The 21,533-nt window shown below is 41.2% G+C and overlaps 1 protein-coding gene across 3 annotated transcripts in view; it reads right to left on the bottom strand.

Moving 5' to 3' along the window:
* The window catches only part of csnk2a2b (casein kinase 2, alpha prime polypeptide b), a 68,288-nt gene extending 46,755 nt beyond the window's left edge, over positions 1–21,533 (bottom strand). For all 3 annotated transcript variants that reach the window (XR_013886491.1, XM_080187187.1, XM_080187188.1), the window contains exons 1-2: positions 20,993–21,533; positions 1,584–1,695 (exon numbers count right to left, since the gene is read on the bottom strand). Coding sequence is in view for 2 of the 3 variants with exons in the window: in XM_080187187.1 (XP_080043313.1) it covers positions 1,584–1,695; positions 20,993–21,096 (216 nt within the window). In the remaining variant the exon portion in view is untranslated. The remainder of the gene's footprint in view (positions 1–1,583; positions 1,696–20,992) is intronic.

Below are 21,533 nucleotides of genomic sequence, written 5' to 3'. Positions count from 1 at the left end.
AACAAATCCTTCCTATCTTGCCATTTTCTTCACTTACACTTGACATTTTGGTGGTGTTATGGACATATTGCCTGTGGAGCTGCTTCAATTAAATCAGGCACTTATTAAAATCCAAAAGATCACATAACGACTTCATTTCACAGATGAAAAGCCAGAAAATGCCAAGGAAACAAAAATGAAAAGGAAACACCACCGATGTCAGATTACAGTTCATAACATTTTGACTAATCAAAAATAAACAGCACTATTTTTTCCTTATGATCTTTCATTTAATTGTTAACCCAATCACTATAATCATTAAATGGTTCAGCGCTTTGCCAATTTACACAGCCACCTGTGGAGCTCACAATTAACCTGTTGTACTACTTGCAGCTTTACCCAATGATACCCCACATTTGCCCTGCAAGTCATCTCTTTTCGTGAAGGAGTCAACTGTTAACTGTGGGATAGCTCCATGGGTGACTAATACTCTCCAGTATCCAACTGGCCTTTAGTCACTGTAATGGAGCACGTGACAATCAACAGGCTGAACATTCAAGAGAGAAGAAAGCTTAGCAGTTGGGCTTGGTCCTATCCTCACCAAAGTGTACACAATGTGCAATGCAAATCAGGTTAATTTATCCCCCTCCCTAAGGACCAAGTGTCCCGCGAATTGAATAAAACCAAGTAATTCAACATCTCAAAAGGAGCAACTGACAGAAAATCTAATCTTTTTTCTGATCCTTTGCTGTCCTCACTTTTTTCAACAAGTGGGCAGAAACACTAAGTTGGGGTCTTATTTTTATGACCTTTGTGGGTTTACACTCTTGTGACAAGCGGTTACTTTCAGATGCCAGTATTACCTCATGCAACATTACCTAACAGCATGCCTCTGCCAAATTTTCACAAGAACATCCACTACGGATTCAACATGGCCCTTTTCTAATTTCCACATCAGCCATCCTTCAGCTTTTTGACTGAAATAAATAGTTTAAAGTCAACTTCTCCCAGACTATAGTATGTGGCTGTAGGTTCACATTCACTACAAAGAGAACTGCCACTGTCCAAGTTCATTTCAAGGTAAAAACATTATAACCAGAAGGTGTTTATTCTACTGTTCTGCCATTGTTTGGAACCCAGACCAAAACACTCAAAACAAAAACTCAGCACAACCTAGTCCCTGAAGTAGGGTTAGAAATCTATGTAGACTGTTTGATCAAGTAAGTCGGGGGTGGGAAGGTGTTGAACAGCATGAGGAGAATTAGCAGTGAAGAGATTGTGAGACAAGTCTAAATTTGAATGAGTGAAAACGTACACAAGGTAGCGCTGGAGCTTGGCAAAATAGTGTTGGTTATACAGGAAAGATGAAGAGAGGAAAGGCTGGGGGAGACAGGATTGGAGTGGACTGCAGGGAGATTTGAAGATGAAACTTTAAATTTAATATACAAGAGAATAGCAGGTCAAATACAGGTCAACAGGGCTAGCAAAAGTAGTGAGGTAGCTGCAAATGGAAAGTGATAGCAAAACACTGATAATAATGCATTACTGACCCCATATTCAGATAACAAATTATAAGAAGCTGAAGAGAAAAGGCCAATACTCACTTTCAATATTTTGACTACTGTTTTTTCATTGTTTGTTATGTTAATAGCCTCGAATACTTCACTGTATTTTCCACGGCCAAGTTTTCGCACCAACTGGTAATCATCCTGGTTACTGTGGCAAAGCAAAAAGAGAAACAAATTTTATTCTTCAGATACCTGCAACATGGTGAGCATCTGTCAGTTTCTATTCATGATCGATCAGTCAAGCCTTTTAAGACTTGGAACTCAGCAACTAATAGCCTAAATGCTGTAATTACAAAGGCTTCACCCCTGAATCCTTCTTCCAAAAGTTAATCATTGGCATTACTTCTATTGCTCCAAAGAACACAATACCAATTACTTCACAACCTGCTCCAATACACAAGGCACCACTTGTAATAATCTTCTTTCTGTATGATACAGCTTAACATCACAACTAACTGCAGTAGCAAGTTAAAGTTGGCATGTGTTGGAAAATCTCAGCAGGTCTGACAGTATCTGTGGAGAGAAAATAGACCCAAAGTTTCAAATCTGGATGATCCTTCATCAGCTCTGATAAACGGTCATCCAGACTCGCAACATTGGCTCTATAGTCTCTCCACAGATGCTGTCAGACCTGCTGAGATTTCCCAACATTTTATGTTTTTGTTTCAGATTCCAGTATCCGCACTTTTTTTGCTGTTATTATAAAAGCTAGCATTTGATGCATATCAAATCGAATACCTGTGAAGGCATGAAATAATTTACAAAATCTAAAGGGAATGATACAGATACATAGTACACACTTGATCTACATAAATTATATGATGAAAATCTGACAGTTTACCAAACCAGGCCATCCTAATATTTATCCACCACGCATACTTTACCAGCTTTGGTCCTACAAGCCCTTTATCCCATTTTCGTTCATCCACTTATCCAATCTAATTCAGAATGTTGAGATAGTTCCTACCTCAATCTTAACCATGAAAGTAAATTTCACGATCTTTCAATTTGTGTTGAAAAGACTCTCCTGCTTTTTTATTAAAAATAATTAAACTTGTAAACTACTGGAAACTGTCTAGTCTGTCCCAACTTTTCTTGCTCTGGACAGTACTTATCAACTACAGTGTGCTTGTAGAGAGAAAAGGCTTATATAACTGACAATCTCCATCTTGGACAAACGTATGTCCTCTTTACACAAAAATATAGCGGTGGAGTTGACGCTTGGACTCAAAGATGCTCACATCATGCAATGGCTTGAGGAAAATCCTTCTTTCCCAGGCCCTGGTATTTTGCTGATCCAAGAATGTTATCAAACCAACTTAAATCCTGACAATATGCAGCCACAAACTTCTGCAAGTTCAATGATGCTCTATCGTGGCCACGTTAAGAGTACCAAAATGTTCCCATGATGCCATATCTTACACTTTTCTCACCTCGATTTGGAAAGCAATCGAGTTCAGCATTCATAATATTTTACTCTGAATAGCAAAGGAATGTAAAATTCAGGATTTACTCCAGATAAGCCTTGTGCAATTCTTCTACATGGAGTAATACGAGTCTAAAAGCACATCATCTCCCAGATAAGGAAATAACTGACATATTAAAGGTTAAAGCAGTCTTGAAATAATATCCAGGTGATGAAATATTCAAATGCAATGAACCTTCAGGAAACAGATTGTAGTTCTCTTTTGACATTTTGCCCAACAGATGGGCACGATGCTTCAGAAACTCTAGCTTGTATGGATCTGATGTAAAGTCATCATAATCCCAGATCACCATAGGCTCCCCTCAAAGGGGAGAGCTGGTTGGTGATGATTTAACCTGACGATCACCACACTTAAGGCAACGAGCAAGGTTGAGAAGGCAGGCCTTCATGAGTAACTTTAGCAGGTGTGGGATGTGAACCTGTGTTATTGGCGATGCTCTGTATTGCTAACCAGCTGCCTAGCCAATTGAACTAAACCAACCTAACATATTAACATTTGAACTGTGCCTATTTAAGTTTCGCTAAGAAACAAGATTTAATATCAACCACTATTCTGGAAAGCACAATGTTGAGTGAAGTTTTAAGTGAAGACATGAACATAGAACAGGAGTGGGATAGTTCGTCCTGAAGCTTGATCAACCAGTCAATGAGATCATGGCTGATCTACTAAACTCCATTTACCTGTCTTTGTCCAGTTTCCTGGCTCATTACGTCTGGATAATAAAACTCCATGAATTTCACATTTAAAATGTACAATTGAGCTCAAATAAATTGGTTTCTGGAAGAGCATTTCAAACCTCTACTACTTTATACGAAGTGTTTCCTAATTTCACTTCTGAAATGTTAGACTTAAACCATGCCCCCCTACTCCTAGAATCAATCCACAGAAAGAGTTTCACTTTACCCACCTTCTGTCCTCTGTAGTATTTTGAAAATTTCAATTAAATTAATATTTAACCACCCAAATCCCAGGAACTACAAACCTAATTTATGTAACTGATCCACAAACTTTAAACGTCAGGTATCATTCTGATAAGTCTGCACTCCCTCCAAAGCCAATATATCCTTTCTAAAGTGTGGTGCTCAGAACAGCTCATAGTGAGATCCAACTAGAACTTCATATGGCTAAAGGGTGACTCCTATCCCCTTACGTTCTCATCCTCTCTATATAAAGGCCAACATTAGAACAGCCTTTTAATTATTTTCTACATACTTTTTCACGACATTTTAACGACCTATCAGAACCACCAGTCTCTTTGGGCCACCACTAACCTTTTTACCATTTATCAAGTACAGTTTGTCAAATCCAGCTGTCCAAAAACTGGACATTTTTAGAATGTGCCCTGCATCAATTTTAATTAAGTAAAATAAAACAAATAACTTGCCTGGACAATTCAGTTCAGCACTGCATTAATGCGGTGTGGCATTGAATTAGGCCCTCTGCACCTGCACAAGTCTATTCCATACTCCAAGCAACCCTTGACCCCACCCAATATCCCTTGACCCAAACTGCCTGACTTGAAATCCAGCAAGATCCGAAATGCTGCATGCCTTCATCTCAGGTTGCTGATTTTGAGATGCTGTACCTATATCATGCTCTATTTTAGGTCCAGAATGGATGTTTTCCACCTACCTTTGTCAGCAAATTTGGATGTGACATTCTACCCCATGATGTAACTAATTCATAAATATGACAAACAGTCGAGGAACCAACACAAGTCCTTATGGGACACTAGTCATAGTGTCATCATAGAAATCTGTCCATCATCAATACTTTGCCTTCTACTGCTGAGTCATTTTCCTAACCAAGTAAATAATTCGCCTGGGAGATGGGTCAGATTGCAACTCACTTATACAAGAACAAAGAACAAAAACAGCCCAGGAAACAGGCCCTTCAACCCAACGAGCCCACGCCGCCATTTTAACATTACCAGTCCCCCCTCCACCCATGACCCTTATCTATGCTTATGGCATTCCACATTGTGGGAAACTAATCTAGGGACAATTTATTACCTCCAGTCAGCCTAATAGCACATCTTTGGGGTGTGGGAGGAAACTGGAGCACCCGGAGAAAACCCACGCAAGCAGAGGGAGAATGCGCAAACTCCCAGACACTGGCCCAAATCCACGTGTCTGCACAGCAAACAGTGATAGTCACTGAGCTGTTGTGTTGCCCAGCATCTGGTCCAGTTTAAGCGCACACTAACGACATGAAGCAGTAGGCTATTCTCGAACATCCAAGAGCAGCCCTAGTACGACCCATCGCATGTATGCCCCTCGTTGGACAACAAGGCAGACCGTCTTAAAACCTGTGACTTAAAAGAGAAAAACATTAGTATCATTCCACATCCTTATACATTACCAGGGACGTCCTAATGCTAATGAACCTTATTTAAAACAATCTCCTATATCCTCCCATCTCCAACCCACTCACGTGCCTAAGTAACTCTTAAACAACTCCAGCCTGCCTCCACCACCTTGCTTGGCAGAGCATTCCATACCCCCACTACCCTCCATGTGAAAAACCTCTCTCTAATATCCGTGTTATACCTCTCCCCCCTCACCCTAAGCCCGTAGCCCCTCATACTGTGTGTCTCTAACATAGGAAATAGCTTACCACTGTTTACTCTATCTATACCCTTCATAATCTTATATACCTCTATTAGATCCCCCCTCAGATAGATACCCCCATCTGGGTATAAATGTACAACCTGCACTGAGATTTTCATCTTGCAGTGAGAATAACAGCAATTACCTTCAGTAATTTCCAATATCTTTCAAACCAGGTCGAGCAACAGCCAGGAGTCATACACTACACACAATATCATATCCACCTAATGTGATGGCACATCTAAGAGGGATTCACAGCACTGGCCTCTGGAGTCAGGTCAGGAAAGCAGATCACAGCAGTAAAATAAAAGCAACTCAACATAAGAGACTCTCCAAGCACAATTCTTCTCTGATACAGAACAAAGTGTGTTTACTTTAGAAGTCTGTGCTATGCCTCCAGTGCAGATTCTGGGAGATGTGCATTCGTCACCTAAAGAAAATTCCCCTCTTAAAGTACTAAAGCTGTTTGTTCAGCTTCAAAACAAACTGGAGAAAGCTTGAGCTTTTTTGGTCAAGCCAGCTGTGACCAAATCACTGTTTAATACACAGAACATGCCTGCTCATGTCAATTCACCTACATCATGAAAAAAATGTATAATGATTGAATGCCTTTCACAATACATCCCAATGTGCTTTGCATCCAATGAAGCACTTCTGAAATATGTTGCTTGCATGGCAAGCAATTCACAGTTTGTGGGAGCTTGCTTTCTATCTCACTGGTTAATAGCAATCATAAACTTCATGATTGGAGAGTGTCATTTTTGGAACCCACTTATTGGTCAGCACGTTCGCATACACAGTCTTTCTAGTGGCCTTATTTACCAATTTGGAGTGGGGCTCAACGGTGGGGCACACCTGCATGGAGCAGGGAGCTGAGTCGTGCGCCCTCATGGAGGGGAGGATTTGATAGAGTCTTTTAAGAGACTTTTGGAAAGGTACATGGGAGTTAGTAAGATAGGGGGTTATAGATAAATTTAGTAGGTAGGGATATGTTCAACGCAACTTGTGGGCCAAACGGCCTGTTTGTGCTGTAGTTTTTCTATATTCTAACTCATGCGCCCACATTGGGAGAGGAGCTGATTAGTGTGTGCACGATAGGAGAGGAACCAATTGGGGCCGGGGGGGGGGGGGGGGGGGGGGGGGGGGGGGGGATGAGGGCTAATTAAAGCCTTTGCGAGGCAGAGTGGGAAGTTGGGTTTCATAAAGTCTTTTGTCATTGGCTAACCTATATGATTAGATTAAATAATTTTTTACTGGTATTTTGAAACATTTTCATTTTTATATATCTAGGTAAATAAAACAAACTTGAATAGTTATATACTGGGTGCTGCTGCTTCAATGTTGTTTTGTTTTCCTGGTATCTGCCTCACTGTAATTTTCAAATGTTAAATGCCATTGCATAGGAAAACATTTTGGAAAGCTCAAATTTAAACTTTTAAACTCCCATCCTTGAATTTTGTAAAATCAGAGCGTTTTTTTGGTCTTTTCTTTGGGTCTCTGGTTCAATTCTCACTTAATTCCTCATTAGTTGCTTGAATTTCATGTGTTACGGAGAGACTGTTGGTTCCATCACTAAGTTTCCAGGCAAGTTTGCTGTATCATTATCTTGTGAAGTTGTTGGGCATGCGAGCTGGTAAAGTTTTTTTTCCCCCCCAAGCTGAAGGTCGCAGGAAAAAGTCTAACCAACAGTCCATGCCAATTGTTGTTCTGGTACCATTTGGGCCTATGGTAACGTGTACAAATATGGAAAGATGTCAGTGTTGTGGTATTGTCACAAGACTTGTAATTCAGAGACCCAGCTAATCCTCTGTGCATCTGGGCTCGAATCCCATCAAAGCAGATGCTGAAATTTGAATTGAATAGAAAACTTTAGTGACAACCATTGTTGCAAAAACAATTGTAATAAAAAATTCATCTGGTTCACTATTGGCCTTTTGGGAAAGAAATTTGCTATTCTTACCTGGTCTGGACAACAAGACTCCAGACCCACAGTAATGTGATTGACTCTCAAATGCCTGAGCAAGCCACTTCACTCAAGGGCAATTAGGGATGGGCAATAAATGCTAGCCCAGCCAACCAACGATGCCCACATCCCATTAGTGAGTAAAAAACTTAAATTCAAAGTTCATTATAAACCTCTCATAATCAGGAATCTTTATCAATCGAGTGTCTTTAAATGTTTCTAGGAAAACAAATTCTACCCTTGGCTGCAACTTCTGTGGAAAATGACCTAGGGATTTTGCTGCTCAAAACAAATGCAAAAGGAGAAAGCACAGCAGGGATAATTGAACACTGAATAGACAGGCTGACAAGCCTGAACAAGAGGAGGTGTGGTCATATAGTACAGGATGGCAGTATAACCCAGCCATTCTTAAGTCTGACAAGTAATGCTGTGACTGTGCACTAGTGTACAGTACTTCATAAGTGTAAAATGAAGTATGTAGAGCTCACTAGTTAAACAAAGCTGCTTACTGCACATTTCAATTTTTCCATTTATAACCTGTAAGTTTGTACTAAGTGCATACATTTTATTGTGACACTGAAGTTCAACTCTAAACTTCACCAGAAGTTCAGGGAAAATCTTACAAGTAGATGACGAACATTCCACTCAGCCTCAACACCTCGTCTGTCACTAATGGCATACCAAATGTGAATTCAAACAAGAGTTGGAGCACCACAATTACCACCTTGTCTTTGGACTACAGAAAGGAAAAATATCAGTGATCCATTTTTAACTGTTACAGCCTTGATCAGACCTCACTTAAATTGTTATTTACTTCTGAAATGTCCTTAAACTTTCTAAGTCCAGCTCACTCACACAAGGGGGGCCCCCACAAGGGTAGTACTCAAACTGCTGGCACCCAGTCACCACAATCCCATGTCAAGGAGGGCTTTCAGGCAGAAAGAGGATTGAGTAACAAAAAGCTCTGGTTGTGTACGGACTGCTGTCAATGCTGTTACAATACTAACTATTCTTTCATTTCCACTGGGGACAGCGTGTTTAGAATGTTTATATTTTGTTTAGAGAAATAATTTACTTCTGCTTAGAAAGTGGGATTTGCATAGCAAAAACTTGAAAACGACCATGAATATTCCAGTCACAGACTTGATGGTCCACTCAAGCTCACCTCCAAGTCCCTGAAGCACAAAGACACCATTAAGATACATATACATGACTCCTCACTGTACACAGCACAAACTCTGCCTTCAGGAAGCTGGATGATACTGTAAATTAGTGCAATCTATTGACTTTGGGATGAATAGGAATTACAACTTCAGCACATAGTAAATTTAGATCAACCTCAACTCAGTTACTTGCAGCAGTCCACATGACAGGATTACATTCAGTTGGAATAGTTTTGCAAGCAAAACTCCCATTTTGGTTTGCTGGTGAAATGCACCTTATTGCACCATTGACAGATTTATTATCTCGATCAATGGCACATCTGTGGTCTAATTTGGCACAAAATCCAAATGGTTTATCTACCACTTTGATTGGATCATTTTGCATATAGAAGATAAACAAACTTGAATATATCAAGAAGTCTCACAACACCAGGTTAAAGTCTAACATTCATCTGGATTCACAAGCTTTCAGAACATTGCTCCTTCATCAGGTGAGCGGAGGTAGGTTCACAAACAGGGCATATATAGGCAGAGACACAATTGCAAGATAATTACAGATTGGAATGTGAAGAATGATTGGAATGTGAATCTTTACAGGTGCAAACAGCGCGGAGACAGGGTAATCACAAGTCAGAGACGTGCATTGTTTCAAGCCAGGACAGTAGGATTTTGCAAGCCCAGGCAGGATGGCGGGGTTATAACTAGTATGACATGAGCTCAACATCACAGTTGAGGCCATCCTTATGCATGTGGAACTTGGCTATCAGCTTCTGCTCGGTGATTCAGCATTGTCATGTGTCTAGAAGGCTGCCTTGGTGTACACTAACCCAAACACCGGAGGCCAAATGCCCTTGGCTGCTGAAATGTTCCCTGACAGAAAGTGAACACTCCTGCCTGGCGATTGTTGTGCAATGTCCGTTCATTCGTTGTCATAGCATCTGCAATAGTCTCGCCAATGTACCATGCCTTGGGACATCCTTTTCTGCAGCATATGAGGTAGACAACGTTGGCCAAATTGCATGATGCATTGGCCAGTTAGAATAACCAGACACTTAACCAAGAATCACACTTAACAGATTTGGTTGAAGAACCAGAGGACTGATGGTACCACTGGAAAGGAATAAAAATGTGAATGTTACCAAAAAGCAAGAAAACTGGAAAGACATATTAAATTTCAGTTCAACTGAGAAGCTGTGGAATTGCTGGTATGGAAAATTGTAACATTCACAAGGGGCAGTGCAGAGGGCAGTTCACCCAGCAGACATTAAAAGTTGCTGTTATTTCATTCATCAACACCAACAACCCTAATTTTGCAAAATACGATATGCTCTTTTTAATAACCTTATTTGCCCTAGGGACTGCAACTGGCACCAATTCAGCTTATGAAAAAGCAAATATCCTGCATTTCTCAACTGAAACTCAACAAGCATCAAAAAATCTATCACTGCATGGCACAGAAAAGTCACATGCTCCCAGTCCTCTGTCAGTTACCAGCTGCTACAGGGACTAGCTGCAGAATAAGACACCTTATGAATGACCCAAGAATTCCCCCTACCCTCGTGATTGCATCAGTCTACCCTACCAAACATTCTAATGGGAGGAGTTGGGCAGTGGAGTGGAGCAGTAAGGGCTGGATAGGGGGCCAGTGATAGCTAGAGGCTAGGAGGAGATTGACAAAGATGTCATGGACAAAAGGGAACATAAATGATGGGGATCATGGCTGAGAAGGGTGCACAATAAAAGATCAGAATGTGCTGCTTTCAATACCCTTTTTAGACATAATCACCATTTACATTCCCTTTTCTTTTGTCAATCCCTCCCTAACCTCCATCACTGATCCTCTATCCAGCCCCTGCTGCTCCATCTCCAGCCCGACACCCAGCCCCCCCCTCCCCATAGTATAAATCTAATCTCATTTCTAATTGTCTTCAGAAGAATCATTCAGACTCCAAACGTCAGCTCTGGTCTCTCTCCAGATGTTTTCCTAACTCAGACCACACAGTAAGGGTAGGCAACAATACTTCCTCCACGATCATCCTCAACACCGGTGCCCCACAAGGCTGTGTTCTCAGCCCCCTACTTTACTCCTTATACACTTATGACTGTATGGGCAAATTGCCCTCCAATTCAATTTTCAAGTTGGCTGACAACACCACTGTAGTGGGTCAGAGCTCAAACAATGATCAGAGTACAGGAATAGATAGAGAATCCGTTGAACTATAGTGGCAACAATAATCTCTCCCTCAATGTCAACGAAATGAAGGAGATTGTCATCGGCTTCAGGAAGCATAGAGGAGAACATGCCGGTCTACATGAACGGGGACGAAGTAGAAAGGGTCGAAAGCTTCAAGTTTTTAGATGTCCAGATCACCAACAACCTATCCTGGTCCCCCCATACTGGCACTACAGTTAAGAAAACCCACCAACACCTCTACTTCCTCAGAAGACTAAAGAAATTTGGTACGTCAGCTACAACTCTCTTCAACTTTCACAGATGCACCATATTAAACATTCTTGCTGGTGGTATCACAGTTTGCTATGACTCCTGTCTGCCCAAGACCACAAGGAACTACAAAAGGTCGTGAATATAGCCCAATCCATCACACAAAGGAGCCTCCCATCCAATGACTCTGTCTGTCTTCCCACTGCCTCGACAAAGCAGCCAGTATAATTAAGGACCCCACACCCACTGGACATCCTCTCTTCCACCTTCTTCCACTGGAAAAACGATATAAAAATCTGAGGTCATATACCAAACGACTCAAGAATAGTGTCTTCCCGGTTGCTGTCAGACTGTTGACGGGACTTGCCTTGCATTAAGTTGATCTTTCTCTACACCAAAGCTGTGACTGTAACATACATTCTGCACTCTCGTTTCCTTCTCGATAAACGGTGTGTTTTGTCTGTATAGCATGCAAAAAACAATACTTTTCACAGTATGTTAATACATGTGACAATAATAATTCCAGTAAGATTGCAACCAATTGAATCCCAATTTTTCCTGCTTTTCTTCTCTCTCAATAACACAATAATACAAATTAGAGTGCCCAGCTCAGCGCTCTTGCTTTTCTCTGACAATCTAGCTGAGGTACAGAAATGCAGTAAATGAGCATAGCAAACATATCTAAATGTTTAAGTTGGATTTTGTGGAGCCTGAGGTATCTACAAGGACATCAACTTTCTGTCTGGGGTTAGTCATGCCAAATGCTGTAAAAGCACAATGCCTTGAGAATACTGAATTTCATACGTTTTTCTGTATTTATGTGTTCGCACTATTGATGTCTGCTTATATATAAAAAATGTTTTGCAATGATAATCTATGGTGTTATGTTTTTTCAGAAAATCAGACAGAAATGTGGTAATATTTACAGCAATCCCGCACACAAACGCTCAAGAATCACTACTGCTAACTTGCCGAACTGGTGTCCCTCTCAAAAGGCTTTAAACCCTAATCACAGACATTCTATCTCCAAGTAGCTGCCATTTTTCCTGGTGATTGTTGAAGTCATGATGATAAGTGTCATTGGTGCAGGAGATTGCATCGCACTCAATATTGGTACAGCTGCTCAGCAGAATCTTCTACACTTTCACTTTTGGAGACAGGAACTCTGGGGATTATGCTGAACTCATTTTAGAAATCCTCTCAAGGGAGTTCTCTGTTGTTCAGCAGGGTGTCTACAGATTCTCTTGCAAGTTAGAGATCTGTAAAATATCAGTCAAGACTCCTGTGTGTGCCAATTGCAAAGCTAGCTGCCTTTAAGTTGGTGAAAGGTCACTGGCCTGAAAAATCAACTCCATATCCATGGAGAGAGAAAAACAGCCTGACAGGGGTCAAAATGCTTTTGTGCCATCAAGGGCTCTTTCTGAAATTTTCACCAGGGCTACTTCTGGTTTTGAGACGTTCCTTTTTCAGATCATCCAAGAGGAGTTAGTCACACAGTAACACTGCTTCTTATATATGTTGGGATTTGATTTTAGGTTCTAATTTAGATTTTTTAATACTTTCATGGGGCATGGACATAACTGGCAAGGCCAGCATTTGTTCCTAATCCCCAAGTGTCCTTGAGAATTGCAGTCCATGCGATACAAGTTTCAGGATTTTGACCCAACAGTTTGACCCAATTGCTTTATATCTGAGGAATTGCAACTGGTACTAAAAATTGCACGTGAATATTCCTATTTTTAACCTAATGATGGAGGGAAGGTCATTGATGAAACAGCTGAAGATGGTTGGGCCAAGGACACTATCTTGAAGAACTCCTGTAGTAATTCCCCCGGGGCTAAGACGATAGATCGCCAACAATCACAACCACGCGTGTTAGTTTTGATTCCAACCAGGAGAGCATTCCCATTGACTTCAGTTTTGCCAGAGCTTCTTGATGTCACATTTGGTCAATCACTGCCTTGATGCTAGGGCACTAACTCTCATATCCATGTTTGGACCAAGACTGTAATGAGGTCAGGAGTTGAGTGGTCCTCATGGAAACTAAAGCGAGCATCAGTAAGCAAGATATTTCTGAGTAAGTACCGCTTGATGACATTGTCAACAACACTTTCCATCACTCTTCTATGATTGAGAGTAGACTGATGGGGCAGTAATTGGACTGGTTTGATCTGACTTGCTTTTTGTGGACAGGACAGAACCAGGCAATTTTCCACATTACTGGGTAGATGCCAGTGTTGTAGCTGTACTGGAACAGCTTGGCTAGTTCTGGAGCACAAATCTTCAGTACAATTGCCAGAATGGTGTCAGGGCTTGGACGTATACAGTGTCTTCAGTCATACCTTGATATCACATGCAATGAACTGAATTGGCTGAAGACTGGCTTTGGCGCAATGGGGGAGACTTCTTGTGAAGGCCAAGGTGGATCATCCACTCTACATTTCAGGCTGGAGATGGCTGCCAATGCTTCAGCCTTGCCTTTTGATTGAGGTGCTGGGCTCCCCATCTTGGATGAGGATATTTGTGGAGCCTTCTCCTCCTTTTAGTTTAATGACAATGGCAGAGTGCAGAATATGGCAGGGCATGAGGTTACAAATTGTGATTACCTACAATTGTGCTGCTGCTGATGGCCCACAGCACCTTATAAATGCCCAGTTTTAAACTGATGTCAAGACACTGACTTCCACAGGTTCAATCTGTACAATAAGATTGCCAAGCTAATCAGGTGAAATCACCAAGGTAATCAGATGAATTAAACAAATGTTTTGATTCACAAGCTTCACATTTCAGTTATTTTTCCAAGCTAATACATTTCCATGCATAATCATCTGTGCTCTAACGAGAGAGTGGATGCTCCCAAAGAACCATTAACTGTGGTTCTTTGTATCCAGGCTAACAATAAAGGAGAGGTATTTAATTCTCAAATGCAGCTGATACCACTCTTTAATAGCACCAGAAGTTTATAGCATGGAAACAAACCTTTCAACCTAACTTGGCCATGCCACCCAGTTTTTAACCACTAGGCTAGTCCCAATTGCCCTTATTCCTCCATACCCATCTTACCCATGTAACTATAAAATGCTTTTTCTCAGAGGCTATTTTCCCTGGGCCTGCTCCTGGGCTCATTCTTAGGTTTCCAGTTGCCGTCTCAGAATCCTACAGAGCAGGAGGCCATTTGGCCCATCGAGTCTGCACTAGAACAAAGAACAACCCAGCACGGGAAACAGGCCCTTCGGCCCAACAAGCCTGCGCCGCCGCATCACCCTACACCTATTCTACCCTGCGTGTCTACGAATAGAACCCGCAATCCCACTCAGGCATTATCCCAATAATCCACGTATTTACCCCAGTTAGTCCTCCTGACACTAAGGGGCAATTTAGCATTGCCAATCCACCTAACCTGCACATCTTTGGAGTGTGGAAGGAAACCAGAACACCTGGAAGAAATACGCGCACACATGGGGAGAACATGCAGACTCCACACAGACAGTGACCCAAGCCAAGAATCAAACCTGGGTCCCTGGTGCTGTGAGGCAGTAGTGCTAATCACTTTGCCACTCCTCTTCTCCAGCTTCTTCTTCTTGGCCTCTTCTCAACGCAATTAGCAATGACATAGCTGGAAGTTTTTTTGTACGGCAGCAACGGGACTGGCCAGAATAATTGTTTCAGCCCCTCCAATCAAAGATTGCTACTCTTGAGACACAACACGAAGGAGTCTGATTGGAGGAGCTGGAGCAGCAAGCATGGAAGAGTTGGAACCTGCAATTGGAGGAGCACCTACTCAGATTCTCTCTCTTCCAAGCCTGCTTTTTGCTCCAATCAAACTCCACATTTTCCCACTCAGCAAGATGTCCATGCCTGCAATTCTTTGCCTGGTTTGGACAACAGGTACCATAATGTGAGGTAATACATCTGGGGCAAACTTTCTTCAATTTTTTGTTTGTGTATTTCATTTTTCACAGGCTAATTGAATTATTGAGGGCAAATTTACCCACTGCCATGTATTTTGAACACTGCTTAGCTGAGTACTTGCATCACTTCCTGTTTTTATTGCCTTTAAAGAGTGCATGATGCAGAAAGGTGGGTTTTATGCTGCAACAGCAGAGAATTCACTCACCCTTAAAAAAAATCCAAGAAAATTTTATTGAGCCTCATTCCCTCAGTCCATTCAGCTCTCATTTTAGGATTCAGACTGAATATCCTTGATGTCGTTGACTCTATTAGCCAGCAACATTTATAAACTCCCATTTAGGGGCTTGGCAACATAACCTAGGCAGATAAAACCATGGAGTTGAAGCAGCTATCCTCTGGATAAAAAGTTAAACTAATGGCAGATGTTAAATATTCCCATGGAATTGAATGAATAGCAATGTCCTGACCTGCTCTCCTCCCTTATTCCCTTAGAAAACGTACATTCATCTTTTGGCTCTTTACATCATGTTACTGACTCAAGAATGTTTAGCTTTATAATATTAACTTCATACTAGAAAGCGATCCGTTGGGTAAACTGCTTTGAGATTGCAAAAAGTCTGCAATAAGTTAACTTACCAACAAATTAAATTGGTAAATTATTACCTTTATATTCTAATTTCTCTCCAAAACTACATTTCAATGCATCGTAGAATGGCTACAAGCATAGGAGATAGCCATTTGTTCCAAAATGTGTACTGGCTGTCTGTGAGGACAATCCCACTTAACACCTGCTTCCTTGTAGCCTTGCAAATTTCCTGTCTTCAGTTTTTTTCTAATTCATTTTTAGATTCTAACCATACAATGCACAAAAAATGGTTTTCTTGTCACCACTGATTCTTTTGCCAATCACCTTAAATCAGTGCCTGGTAGCTATCGACCCTTTTGCCAATGAGAACAGTTTCTTGCTGTCTACTCTGTCCAGACACCTCGATTTTGAACACCTCCATCATCACCTCTCAACCTTCTTTTCTCCAGCTTCTTCAATTTATCCCTACAATTGAAGTTTCTCATTCTTGGAATCATTATTGCAAATTTTTTCAGTCTGCTCCTAAATAAGCCTTCACACACTCTTCCTAACGCCCAGAATTAGACATAATAATTCAGTTTTAAAAAAGGTTCAGTATATTTCGTGCTCTACATTTCAATTTTGTAATAGCCAGGATCCCATACATCTTTTAAACTAGTTTCACAACCTGCCCAGCCACTTTCACACATTTGTGCACATACACTCCCAGGTATTTGTGTTTCCTCCATGAGAATTGTAATCTTGAGTTTATATTGCCTCTCCTCATTCTATTAATCCAGAAACTCGGCTAATGTTCTGGGGACCTGGGTTAAAATCCCACCACGGCAGATGGTGGAATTTGATTTCAATAAATAGCTGGAATTAAGAATCTACTGATGACCATGAAACCATTGTCAATTGCCATCTGGTTCGCTAATGTCCTTTAAGGAAGGAAATCTGTTGTCCTTACCTGGCTGGCTTACATGTGACTCCAGAGCCACAGCAATGTGGCTGACACAACTAGGGATGGGCAATAAATGATGGCCAGCCAGTGACACCCATCTCCCACAAATGACAAAAAAATCCTACCAAAAAAGATCATTTCACATTTATTTGTACTAAAATTGAATTTTATCTGCCATGTGTCTGTCCATTTCACAAGCCTGTCTATTTCCTCGATGTCTATCTCTACCTTCCTCTAAGTTTATACTATTTCCAAGTTTTGTCAACTGAAAATTTGGAACTTGGATCATTAACTTGTAGTCTGTAGTTGTTGGATTATCCTTGCACCCTTTTTTGAAAAAGGGTGTGACATTTGCAATGATAATCAATCAAATGGCTCTATCACCACCTCTGATTATGAATTTAGTAGCATATCCTTCTTTGGTTAAAACAGACACAGGCTCATTTAGCCATTTCTGTCATATATCTGCTTCCAAGTGAAGGTCCTTTTTAAATCCCTAATCTGCCCCATCCCTCCTCTTCCTATTCTTTTACTATGTTTTTATAGAAGACTTTTGGATTTCTTATTATGCTAACTGCCAATCTCTTTTCAGACTTCCTCTGATTTGCTTTTTCAATTCTCATCTGACTTTTCTATGTTCAGCCTGATTCACATTTTGTCAGCTTGACATCTGTCATACATTCCCAGTCTGCTTTGACTCACTCTCTGCTCATCATCCATGGAGCTCTGGCTTTCACCCTTGTGAAAATGCATCTCAACTGTACTCTGGCCATCTCTTTAATGGCAGTCCATTTTTCTGTTACAGCTTTGGCTGCTAATGTTTTATGCCACTTTACCTGGGACATATCCATTCTCACCCCATTGAAATGGTTGACAGCTTCATGTTTTTAGGTGTCCAGATCACAACCTGTCTTGGTCTACCCATGCCGATACTATAGTTAAGAAAGCCCATCAACACCTTTACTCAAGACTAAGGAAATCTGGCATGTCAGCTATGACGCTCACCAACTTTTACAGATGCACCATAGAAAGCATTCTTTCCGGTTGAACCAAAGCTTGGTATGACTCCTGCTCTGCCCAAGATTGCAAGAAACTACAAATAGCCGTGAATTAAGAATGAATGTACCTACCTCACAGCTAATCTTTTCCTACACCGTAGCTATGACTGTAACACTAAATTTTGCACTCTCTCCTTCCCTTTTCTATGAACAGTATGCTTTGTTTGTATAGTGTGCAAGAAACACTTTTCACTGTATACTAATACATGTGAATAATAAATCACATCATAATACTCAAAATCACTATTCCCTCAGCCCTACATCTACAACTTTTTGCAAAATGAAAAACATTAGATTTCACTGTTTTAAATGAAAAGCTGCCTTTAGTTCCTAAACAACCTGCCAACCCAACCATATGGTCACAAAGTATAGAAAGATGGACATTTGGCCCACCTAGCTTATCTTTCAACACGCATTCACATGCCAAAAGTAGAGCATCCAAATGCCTGTTGACTGATTCCAGACTACTTGCCTTTGCTTTCTGTGAAAGTGCTTCCTAACAACAGCATAGAAATTGTCTTTTTCTAATTTACTCCTTGTTTCATCATCCTATTGATTATTTAACTTGGGCCCTAGATTAACCTTTTTATTCCACACTGTCTTGGAGACCCTTTAAAAGAACCCACCCATTCACCTCATTTGAAGCAGTAAAAGCTTTTCCAAATTTTCTTCAAGAGTCTTCTGACAGTCGGGATTAGCCTCCTTCACACTGATTTCAAGCATTGGCTCAAGTCCTTGTGGTTTAACAGACAGAACTGAGGGCTCCAAGCCATTTACAGACTGGCCCATTACTTTATTGCTTGATTAGGTCATTCAGCACAAGATTCCGCATGACTGAACTCAAGTGATCAATTAATAAAATTTCCTATAGTTTTCTCCCTCCAGGGTGAAGTACAATAAACTCTGGACATACTCATACTACAAATAGATAAAGTGAACTCACACCTGCATTGCTTGCTATTTGGCTACTGGGCGGTCACAAGTGGAGAAATAATTGACTTCAGCTCACTGCCACTGCTGGGAAGCAGGGTTGAAAAGTGAAGAATATTGCACGTTACGCTGTTTGATCACAAATGACAGATGAATGGGACTTGGTACAGGTTAAGATAGAAGAACCGATACAGTTAAAGGTTACAGAGAATGGAATGCAAGGCAGTTATGGGGCATTGGAATAATCATGTTAGGAGCAGACGAATGAACAGGAGTCCAACAGCACATAAGCAAATGTCAGTACAGAGTAGAGCAATATTATGGAGGTGAAAGTACATACACTATGAAGGAGGATAAGTGGTCTGAAAATCAGCTTGGTGTAAATCTAGTCATCAAGGTTGGGCCAAAGAGAGGTTATGGAATTAGTGGGAGGATATAGTATTTGTGTTGGAGGTCACTGATGATGATTTAGGTCTTCAAAATGTTTAACTGGAGCAAACTACAATGCATCTGAGACTGCATGAGAAAGCAATGGATCGAAAAAAAAGAGCTGCCATCATTAGTGTGTGGAACCTCATTCTATCCATGTGCCCTCTCCATTATTCATGTCTTTTAGATTAAAAATATTTTCTCAATTTTCTTTCCTATCACCTCAACCTGCCAATTATTGTAGTCCTGATTCCATTCTCTATTCTGGACATTTTCAACGAATAAGCATAGTTAAGCATTCAAGTTTCAGACATTCACACAAACCCAGCATTTGTCTTAATTCAGTGAGAAGATTTTATCAAAATATTTAATCAGTCCCCTCACTGAGGAGATATCTGGATACAGACAAGAACCTTTCAGGTATGTTCAATCAACCCTCTAGGCAGTGTGTCAGCTGAATGCCAGTATATGGCAACATGCCTTGATACAAGACAATCTGAATAAGGGAAGTGTATGTACAGTTACTGTGACCAAAGTGCTCGAGTCCAAAGGCAACAAATGTTTTTAAGGCTACCTAGAATGAAGTGGAGCTTCATAGAAAATAGACACACCTCTTGACTACAGGAAAATCACCAATCTTTGTTTCACTTGTGGGAAAGAATGCCTCTGGATCTTAAATTTAGAACGAGGGAAACAAATGTCATTAATAATTAACTCCTTACTGGACACAACTCAGGAATGCCTTGGATACTTTTGGATTGTTTGGCCAGACTCTGCATTTAACCTTGTTGGAATACCTATTTTTTCAGAGCACTGCTTTACATTTCCATTTACTGTCTAAGTTACAGCAGCAAGTAACACCACACATTTTTAATTCACATGACAAGAACAGCTTGCTCTTATAAAAATTCTGACAAAAAAACTCAGGTGTGACCTCACACAAGAGTGGGCGTTAATGAAATTAAAACTTCATCAGATTAGCATTTTTCTTTTTAGTCAGATGAATGTCCAAGCGTAAATGGAAAGCAACTAACATGAATAATCACCAAAACAAGTTTTTCAGAAATTCACTAAGCAGTTTTGGTTTATCCAATACGGAGTCCACAATCTCACCCAGTAAGGGACCTGTCACACTTACCTCAGGGCAAGTATTTAAGCAGATGTTTAAAACCTTAATCATTATGAGCACGCTTTCACCCACTTGTCTAGTTAGGGATATCCTATTTATTGCATAATCAGCTAACAGGTTTATATGAAGGAAATGGCAAGAATCTCAGTCCCAATGACAGCTCTAATCTCGAGGGTCTCATCAGTAAACTGAACTAGTAAATCAATCATTAATAGTACTCAAGTGTTAGCTCAGGTTTCAGATTCGTGAAACTATCGACGATCCATTTGGTGCTAATCTTACACAGGCAGCATTTAGGGAAATATTCAAAGAAATCACATAGCGTTCGAAATAGCCTAAGCAACAGTTTGCAATCCAAACAGTGGTCTCCTTTTAGATGATAATAAAAGTTCATAAAGCATTAACAGTTCAACTCATTTTTATTTCTGCCATGTTAATGGCTGCAAAAACAAGAGTTGGATGATGTGGGACAGTTTATTAGCAGAGCATTGAAACATAAATAATTTCTTAAACTTGATGCTGTGTAAGAAAAATACTCTCCAATAAGAACCTCTAACAATTAAGCAACTTAATAATCAAGCCAGTTACAGCCCATTTCTATAGGAAACGCAGATTATTTCTAGTACCTAATTTCGTGTTTCTATATTTTTGTGCACCATTATATTTCTACATTTTCTATAACTGCGCTTCCATTTACGTACCCAGCAAACATGTATCTATTCCATCATACAAATAAATACCTATGCCTTAGAATCATATATTAATCTCACAACTACAGCATATTGTGTCTTACCCCCACTCAGGAACATGCGACTCGTAGTCCCAGTATTCGCGGGGTTTCAGGCTGTTTACCTCGGCATACACGCGGGCCCTGCTCCCGGTAGCCGGACCCGGCATGGCAGAGCCAGGGCTCAGCTCTGAGACAAGGGGGCGAAATCCCCAGAGGGAGGCCGCGGGGGCGACAGAGAGGTCGCACCGCCACTGGGCACACCGACTATCAGGAGCCAGGCCCAGCCGCAACCCACGCAGCACCACCTGGGATAACTTCAACAGGGCCCTTGGAGCCAGTGAGGACTCCCCCCCGGGGCAGGAGGCGACAGTGGGGTTGGAAAGGCCCAGGCAACGAGAGTGGGGCCCCGGGGAGGGAGGGCAAAACCGGGGCAACAAGAGCGGAAACCCCCGGGCAGAGTGGGGTTTGGGGAGGGTCAAACAGCGGAGAGGGCCAAAGTCAACAAAGCCGAGCCGGCCTTCCCAGAGTAAGGCCCGCAGCGGAAGAAAATATTCCGCCGGGTGCGGACCCAACCCTGAGAAACCGGTCACAAGCCCGGTCTGTC

This window comes from Carcharhinus amblyrhynchos, chromosome 4 (assembly GCF_965287045.1).
Source record: "Carcharhinus amblyrhynchos chromosome 4, sCarAmb.v2.hapA, whole genome shotgun sequence".
Taxonomy (NCBI): Eukaryota; Metazoa; Chordata; class Chondrichthyes; order Carcharhiniformes; family Carcharhinidae; genus Carcharhinus; species Carcharhinus amblyrhynchos.
This window is presented reverse-complemented; position numbering and strand designations above follow the sequence as displayed.